Raw genomic sequence first — 9,171 nt, 5'->3', positions numbered from 1 at the left:
CAGGCAGCTCACCCACATGCCTCTGGGAGCTTGTCTGTTCCCTGGGAAGCTCAATGGGTTCTGGAACAGCGCCGCAGTGCTCATCTCTGGATCCCGGGCGCCCCCAGGGGTGTGTATGCAGTCCCGGCTCAGTAAATGCCAGTAGAAGGAAAGAGGGAAGAAGGAAAATGTGACCAGACACTCAGGAGGGAGGCCGGGGTGAGGAGCAGACCTGGGAACCAGAGTGGCAGGAGAGGTCCAAGGCTGGAACCCCAGGGTGGGGGGGGGGGGGGGTCCTACAGACAGGGCGGAGAGAGGAGTGCTCCAGCACCCTCAGCGGGCCAGGCACAGGGCTAAGTGCTTTATTCACACAAGAGCTTTTCACCTTGGCAACTCCGAAGCGCACGTTATTCCCACTTTGCTAAGAAACCTGAGGCCCAGAGGGGCGACGTGACTCGCCCAAGGTCACACAGCCCGTGAAGTCCGGCTTTGACCCAGGGCTGTCCACCCCCAAGCCTGCACTCTTCCACTCCCTCCCCGGCTCTCCCTCCACCCTCCACTTCCCTACCCCTTCTCCCCTCCCCTCTGCTCCCGAGGCCGCCCCGCCCCGCCCCTCCCTTACTCCCTCCCGGTGGCGGCGGCGGAGCCACGTGGTGGGGCCGGGAAGCCGCGGCCGCCGAGCGCCCGGGCGGCTGCCCCAGCTGGGCAGTGCTGCTGTGCGCCGCGCTCGGTGCCCGCGCTCCCCGCTCCGCGCTCCCCGCCAGCCGCCCCGGGGCAGGAGGCGCGCCTGGCGGCCGGCCGGCCAGACAAAGGAGGCGCGGCGCGGCGGAGCCGGCGCGGGCCAACGGACCATGGACTCGGGGCGCGAGCGGGCGGCCCCAGCCCTGAGGACCCGGCGCCCCCGGGCCCGGCCCTAGGCGCCCGGCTCCGCCGCCCGGGGCGCGCAGCGGGGAGGACGCGGAGCCCGTGCGGCGCGGAGGAGGAGGCGGCGGCCGCCGAGCTAGAGGGGCGCCGCGGCGGACGGCCCGCGCGGCCCCCGGAGCCATGGGCAAGTGCAGCGGGCGCTGCACGCTCGTCGCCTTCTGCTGCCTGCAGCTGGTGAGCGCCGGGCGGCCGGGGCCGGGTGGGGCGCGGCGGGGCGGGTCCCGGGCGTGCGGGTGGGCTACACAGCCCGTGTGTGTCTCCGTGTGTGTCTGCCGCGAGTCCCGGGTGGGGGGTGGGCTGGAGTCACGGGGCGGACGGGCGGAGCCTGCTCCTGCTGGCCCGGCTGGCTCTTTGTGTGCGCTTCTCGCCCGGCTCTCCCCGGTCCCCGAGTGCGTCCTGTGCGCCGGTCCCCCGCCCGCCCGGCACCGTGCGAGTGGCCTGCTCTGGGACTGTGGCTCGCTGGGGCCGGGGGTGTGTCCCGGGCTGCTGAGCTGGATCCCTTGAGGTCCCTGCGGGGTGTTTTCCTCTAGATTATTCGAGTGCGCGGCTCTCCTGTCCTCCGGGTCTGTGCCCGCGCGAGTGTTGCTCACAAAGTCTCTGCTCCTCCGTGTGTGTTTGTGTGTGTGTTTGTCTCCGGCTTTCTCCTTGCTGTGTCTCTAGATCTCTAACCCTTTCCTGGTCCACGTTCATCTGTGTGTATTGGGATCTTAGACTCCAGGAACCGTTCACTCCTCCTTTGTGCTGTAGCTGCCTGCCTCCCCCCTCCTGACTGAGCAAGCCTGGGTGGGAATGGAGACCTGCCTCTCTGGAGAGAGTCACCAGGAGCTGCCAGGTCCTGGGCCAGTATGACAAACTGGATGCTGGTTGCCCTCCTTGCTTTGGCTGTGGCCACTGTGGCTGGGGGGGGGGGGGGCTCTCCATCAGTCGCACCTGAGTGTCATGGGTGGGGACCCGCAGACAAGCACTGCTGCCTTGGCTGGCACCAGTGAGGGGTGGGTGCCCTGGGTGGGGAGGGGAGCATCTGGGGAAACCATGCCCAACCCCAGCTGAGGCAACTCTGCTTCTCCTCTGAGGGAGGCCAGTGAAGTGAATTTGGGGGCTCACGAGGACCAGGTCTGCTCTTCCCTTCAGGCTCTGGCAGGTGAAGTTGGGAAGCGGGTTAAAGAGAGGTCAGGGTCTCCCGCCTAACCCTAGAGCTCAGGCCTGGCGACTGGGGGGTTTTGAAGCTGTGCTGAGCTTCTAGGCAGAGGTGCGTGGGGACCTCCACGGGCAGGAGTCCGGGCTGGGTGTGAGGTGGGGGAACCTGAGCCTCACTGGTGCCTAACTCCACAGCCTCGTCTCCACGGTTGCCTGCGCCCACTGCGCCTCCTCCAGCACAGGTGCACACAATAGCACCGAGTGACGCGTTGAGTCTGGATGTGCAGACCTCCTCATTCATCTTGCTTCTGTCCTCTTGGGGACGCCAGCCCCAAACTTGCCGGCCACAGACTTGCCCTCTTGGGCAGTGGTAGAAACAGCCAGGCCCTGAAGGTAGCAGCCCTGCTCCCAGCCGTGGGATGCAGGGCAAGCGACTTCCCTTCGCCAGGCTGCTTTGGTCTGCCTGTCTGGAAATTGCCCATCCTTGAGGGTTGCGGGGGGCGCGGTGGGGTTGGGGGATTAATTAAAATCAGGTAGAGTGGAAACTCCAGAAGGGCAGAGATTATCTGTTTTGTTCCCTACTAAATCCCCAGCAGCTGGAACAGTGCCTGGCACTCCATTAATATTTGTAAAATAAATTAATGAATCAGGTATCTGGCAACGCCTGGCTCACAGTAGAAACACCCTTCTTTATCTACTTGGAGGAAAATAAAATGCCAAGGAGTGATGAAACTTTTCAGAGGTTTGTTTTTTTTCCTGTGTGTTAATTTTTAATTTTTAAACTAGGACTTTTTCATGCTTAAAAAAAGTTACATACATATTGTAAAAAATGAACCCGTCCATAGTCAAACGGCAGAACTTAAACGTACATTTGCCTCCATGTCTGTCCCACACCCCAAAGGTAGGCACTGTTAGTCTGTCCCATGCTCGTTCTCTGCTGCTGCCGACAGCGGTTAGCTTTGGGGAGCATTTACTAGGATGTTGGGTGCTCTTGGAAGCCCTTTTCCACGTATTTACTAATTTAATCCTCATATCCCGTAAAGTAACCTGCCCGAAGTTCTACAGCTAAGCGCCAGGCTTTGAAGCCAGGCAGGTGACCAGCATTCTCTGTTGCCTTCTTAATTATAAAATAAGTAGTTCTGGCCCAGAGCGATCAGGGGTTCTTTGTCCTTACTACTCCCAGCCTCCAGAACTCTCCCCAGCTAAGCTAACCCCACCCTTCTGCTTAGAGAGTTTGCCAGCATAGGGACTCTGGAAGTAGGCGAGACCTGGGTCGGATTCTGACTCTAATACATCTTGGCTGGGTGGCTTCGGACAACTTATGGGAATTACGTGAGATAATTTGGGGGGAGGGCGTGCTCCAAGAAGGGACTTGGAAATCGATCTCTTGCCTCTGTTCTGTCTGGGCGGATTGCAGAGCGGGTCCCTTCAGCTGTCACTAACTCCCAGGAGCCTCTGCTGCCTAGCAGCTTCTGTCATGTACTCCTGGATGCTGGAATCCACCAGCCTGACATCATCCCAGAGAGAAGGGAGCCTGTTTTCTCACCTGGTGGAAAGGGGCCGAGAAGGAAAAGGCTGTTAAATGTTTCTCAGCTGAAAACTTTAGAAGACGAGCTGTCACTTTTCTCTTTTGGACGGGGTTTGATCATTATGATGAAACAGGCTAGCTCTGAACACTCTTCTGTAGTTGGGATAGACTGGCTTTGGGTGAGGGAGTAGGGGTGAGTGTTTACTGGAGGGTAGGAGGGGCAAGTGGGAGCTGTACTATTCAGAGGGACAAGTGTAGGGACAGGGCTGGGGAGTTTGGTAGGACAGGCCTGGGTTCGAGTCCTGGCTTTGTCACTTCCTAGCCGTGTGGTCTTAGGCAAGTTGCTTACCCTCTCTGAGCCACAATGTTGTCACCTGTGAAAAAGATAATATAAACCGTTCTGAATTCTTAGGGTTGTTGGGAGGGGTAAATGCATATAACGAACTTAGCATTGTGCCAGGCACAGAGTGAGCATTCAATCAACTATAGCTTCTTCCTGTCATCATAATGATATATACCATGGGGCGCTTTCCTGGAATTGTGGCCCAAATGTATCCAGGTCCCCCTCGCCCTGCAGTCTTCCTTTGTGGGAAGCAGCAGGTAGCTGGGTGCTGAGCTGACAGAAGGCTTGGATTCAAGTACAGTCCTGCCACTGACATCCTGTAAACTCAGACAAGTCTTTTTCCCACTGCAAGCTTTGGTTTCTTCCATCTGTAACATGGGAAGCACCCCTGGGCTGTGTCTCTGGGGTCCTGCCAGTTCTATCCATCGGGGACTGTGGGACCACGTCCAGCTGGCCCTGGAGGTTTCAGGGCGTCTCCGTCCGGTGCCATTCTGCAGAATGTCTTGGGTCCCTTCCTTTCCCGAGTTCTACTCAGTGTATCATCTTTTCTTTTTTTTTTTTAATGTTTATTTACTTATTTTGAGAGAGAGAAAGCATGCATGAGCGGGGGAAGGGCAGAGAGAGAGAGTGGGAGAGAGAGAGAATCTCAAGCAGGCTCCTAGCTGTCAGCACAGAGCCCCGGTGAACCCATGAACCCTGAGATCATGCCCTGAGCGAAAATCAAGAGTCAGATGCTCAACCGACTGAGCCACCCACGTGCTCCTACTTAGTGTATCGTCTTGACCTTTTAAATGCCGTTCACTTCCTGAATGTTATGTGTGTCTCCTTTCCTTCCCCCTGTCCAACCCCTGCCCTTCTTTCCAGGTCCGCCTCCTTCCTGAGACCTTACAGGCCACTCTGTTCTTCCTGTAAGATGAACCAAGGAGATTTGCCCAAGGGAATCCTCATCAGTTTCTTCTTCATCATCATTATCGCTCCCATTTCTGGAGTCCTGTGCTAAGCACTTTATATGCATTACTTCATTTAACCAAATGAGCTTACATATGTAGAGTGTTTGGCAAAGTGCCTGGTGCATGTTAAATGATCGATAAACGTTAGCTTTTTTTTTTTTTTTTTTTTTGCCTACTGTCTTTATCCTTACCGTTATTCCACACAGTGGGATGGATGTTCTCACTATCCCCTATTTCAGATGAGGAAACTGAGGCTCAGGAAGGTGACGAAGTTCGCCCGAGGTCTCTAAGCTAGCAGTGGCAGGACCAGGATGGGCGCACTCTCCTGCCCGAGCGGAGAGCCACCCTCTCCGCCTGCGCCCGTTGGCCGCTCCTGTTTATGCAGTGTGTGCCCTCAGACCGGTCTCTTCACTGCCTCAAGCCTCAGTTTCCTCATCTGAACATGGTCATATTTCAGTGGGATCATGCACATGCCTGGCACGGTGAGCCATTGAGTGCTCAGTGATACATCACTGCCACGGTTGTTCTCCGTCCCAGCCCTGGGTGACCTTGGACACCTGCATTCACTCCTCTGGGCTTTAGTTTCTTCCTCCCTCAAAGAGAAACAGCTTCCCCCCCTCCCCCCCCCACCTTGCAGGATTGTAGAAAAGGGGCTAGCCAGGTGCCTTGCACATAGTAGGTATTTAGAGAAACGCTGCCTGCTCGTCCCCTCTGGAAAGCTCTTCTTTCTGGAAGGTGGTGCGTGAGGGGGGAAATATGTAGCTTCCTGCTGAGCTGGGAGTAATGGTGTGAAACGTGGTCAACCTGATTGATGTCGTTATTAGCAATAGTGATGGTAAGGACTGGAGGGAGCGCGCTCTGAAGCAGCTTCGTCTGCAAGCTGGTGGCTTCCCGGGGAGGGTCTGCTCTGCTCTAGGTGCCTCGGGTTCTCCAGCCGGGCTCTGGAGTCAGGAGCACAGAGCACAGAATTGTCTGGGCCACTGACCGTTTTTGTTCCTCGTATCCCTTTGCACCGCTGCGGGGGTAGTCCGCTCCCTTCTGCAGATGGACAGGCTGAGACCAAACAGCCCTGAAGACCCTTACGAGGCAGGGAGAGCAAGGTGGAAGAGAAAAGAGAGGCTGGGGGAGAGGTGGGGCACGGGAGGGCCCTAGTTTGGCTCCTCTGTAGGGGTAGGCGGGTGCAGGTTTTTGAGATAAGTGCCCCGTCACTGGCAGCTGCTCTGAGATCTGGCACAGGGGTCAGGAGCCCTACCTCTGGGGTCAGTCAGATCGACATCGCTGCCTCGCTTTGTGACTCCCAGCGAGTCCCTTACCCTCTCTGAGCCTCCGCCTCTTTCCTGTGAAGCAGTCAGAACATCAGCTCGTACCCTGTGGCAGCTTGGGGGTACCCCATGAGACGGTATAGGCATGGTGCCAATGGGGATTGCTCCCAAGGCTCCCTGCCATTTGCCTCGAAACTTGGACGGGCCACCGCAGCCCCCCTGTCTGCCGGGGTCAGAGATTTTAGCGGTCAGAGTCATTTCCATAAACTCTTCAGGTCTCAGTTTCTTTATGTGGCAAATGGACGGTTTGGAGGGAAATAATGACAGCAACTACTCTCCTATGAGCCAGGCCCTGGGCTCAGCACTTCGCATACCCGGTCCCTCGTTGCCGTCTGGATTATCCACAGCCACATAGATGGCAGGGGCAGAATGAGCATTTAAACCCCAGACCTTCTGAGCTGCTTGTCCCCCGTTTCTGCGCACCCCAAGGCCTGTGCTGAGTGGAAGGTTGCTAAGAGGCAGGTTGAGGGAAAGTTATCCAGGGAAGAAATTAACCTGTATTGAAGACCCATGAGCCCTCAGGCTCAGGTGTGGTTTTTATACCCATTTCCTGATGGGCATACTGAGGCCGGACATGAAGTGACTTGTCACCGAGGAAACAGAAGATACAGTCCGGGCCTCAGATGAGTGATCGAGGGAAGACGATTTGAGAATGCTTGTAAAATCTGGACCAAGCAGGGATGGTCAACGTGATGACTGACATCTCTTCTGTCCTCTGGCTTCAGGGGCAAAGGGGTGATGAGCAAGTTGAGACCCGAGATGTGGTTTTTGTTTGGGGTTTTTATTTTTATCCCTTTTGTAAAGCAGTCTCTATGCTCAATGTGGGGCTCGAACTCACAACCCCAAGATCAAGAGGCTCATGCTTCACCTGCTGAGCCATCCAGGTGCCCCAGAGATGTGCTTCTTATTTATTTTATTTATTTTTATTTTTTAAATTAAACTAGAAATTTATTTGTAGAATGATAGGATTGAGGGGTTTTTTTCTTTTAAAACAACAGTCTGTATGATGTAATGGAAAATATCTTGGATATGAGTAGGATATTCATTCCACTTTTTTTCATTTTCATTTTTTTTTATTATTATTATTTTTTTAATGTTTATTTATTTTTGAGACAGGGAGAGACAGCATGAACGGGGGAGGGTCAGAGAGAGAGGGAGACACAGAATCTGAAACAGGCTCCAGGCTCTGAGCTGTCAGCACAAAGCCTGACGCGGGGCTCGAACTCACGGACCGTGAGATCATGACCTGAGCCGAAGTCGGACGCTCAACCGACTGAGCCACCCAGGCGCCCCTCATTTTATTTTTATAATTTACATCCAAATTAGTTAGCATATAGTGCAACAATGATTTCAGGAGTAGATTCCTTAGTGCCCCTTACCCATTTAGCCCATCCCCCTTCCCACAACCCCTCCAGCAACCCTCAGTTTGTTCTCCATATTTATGAGTCTCTTCTGTTTGGTCCCCCTCCCTGTTTTTAGATTATTTTTGTTTCCCTTCCCTTATGTTCATGTGTTTTGTCTCTTAAAGTCCTCATATGAGTGAAGTCATATGATATTTGTCTTTCTCTAACTAACTTCACTTAGCATAATACCCTCCAGTTCCATTCACGCAGTTGCAAATGGCAAGATTTCATTCTTTTTGATTGCCGAGTAATACTCCATTGTATATATATACCACATCTTCTTTATCCATTCATTCATCCATTGATGGACTTTCGGGCTCTTTCCATACTTTGGCTACTGTTGATAGTGCTGCTATAAACATGGGGGTGCATGTGTCCCTTCAAAACAGCACACCTGGATAAATGCCTAGTAGTGCAATTGCTGGGTCGTAGGGTAGTTCTATTTTTAGTTTTTTGAGGAACCTCCATACTGTTTTCCAGAGTGGCTGCACCAGCTTGCATTCCCATTTTATTTATTTATTTTTTTAATGTTTATTTATTTTTGAGAGAGAGAGACAGAGCACAAGCAGGGGAGGGGCAGAGAGAATCCGAAGCAGACTCCAAGCTCTGAGCTGTCAGCACAGAGCCCAGTGCAGGGCTCGAACCCACAAACGGCGAGATCATGACCTGAGCCAAAGTCGGACGTTTAACCGACTGAGCTGCCCAGGCGCCCCGAGATGTGCTTTTTACAAGCTAGTTCCAGGGGCGCCTAGGTGGCTCAGTCGGTCGAGCCTTTGGCTCAGGTCATGATCTCCTGGTTTGTGGGTTTGAGCCCCACATTGGGCTCTGTGCTGACAGTGCAGAGACTGCTTCACATCCTCTATCCCCCTCTCTGACCTTCCCCCACTCGCACGCTCTCTGATAAATAACATCAAAAAAAAAATTTTTTTTAAAGCTAGTTCCCAGCCACAGGGGACAGAGCCAGTTTTGGTAAGAGGGAGCCCAGTAGCAGTGCCCTCAGCCCTCCAGGCCTTGACCTGGAGAGGGAGAGAGCAGGTGAATCAGAGATGCTTCTGCCAGTGAGTACCAAGGTTTTATTTTTATTTTTATTTATTTTTTTAAATTTTTTTTAACGTTTATTTATTTTTGAGACAGAGAGAGACAGAGCATGAACGGGGGAGGGTCAGAGAGAGAGGGAGAGACAGAATCTGAAACAGGCTCCAGGCTCTGAGCGGTCAGCACAGAGCCCGATGCGGGGCTCGAACTCACGGACTGCGAGATCATGACCTGAGCCTAAGTTGGATGCTTAACAGACTGAGCCACCCAGGTGCCCCAGTACCAAGGTTTTAGAAGAGCTGTTAATGTGGCTGCAGGCTTGACTGTGTTACCTGGCCTCCTGGCCTCTGCCTCTCAAAGCAGCTGGTGAACGAGAGGCAGAGAGGTCAACAGGGAAGAGCTTGAGCTTTGGGGTCAGGCTGGGCTTTGAGTTACATCTCTGCCTCTTTGTAGCTGGGTGACCTTGGGCAAGACACTTAACCTCTCTGAGCTTGCACCTGCAGTTCTCTAAATCAGGATAATAATCTGCCTCTGAGAGTTGCCAGGAGGC

General features: G+C 54.1%; 1 protein-coding gene across 3 annotated transcripts in view; it reads left to right on the top strand.

Annotated features, from left to right (window-relative positions):
- The first annotated feature begins 599 nt into the window (after window positions 1–599).
- NKAIN1 (sodium/potassium transporting ATPase interacting 1) overlaps window positions 600–9,171 on the top strand; it is a 42,057-nt gene continuing 33,485 nt past the window's right edge. Inside the window, exon 1 of one of the 3 annotated variants that reach the window (XM_045476448.1) lies at window positions 600–1,077. In XM_045476448.1, coding sequence (XP_045332404.1) covers window positions 1,024–1,077 — 54 coding nt within the window. In that variant the 5' untranslated portion in view covers window positions 600–1,023. The remainder of the gene's footprint in view (window positions 1,078–9,171) is intronic. The other 2 variants (XM_045476446.1, XM_045476445.1) reach the window with 2 other exon arrangements.

Source organism: Leopardus geoffroyi, chromosome C1 (assembly GCF_018350155.1).
Source record: "Leopardus geoffroyi isolate Oge1 chromosome C1, O.geoffroyi_Oge1_pat1.0, whole genome shotgun sequence".
NCBI classification, from domain to species: Eukaryota; Metazoa; Chordata; class Mammalia; order Carnivora; family Felidae; genus Leopardus; species Leopardus geoffroyi.
Note: the sequence above shows the minus strand (reverse complement) of the source record. Positions and strands in the feature narration are given on the sequence as shown.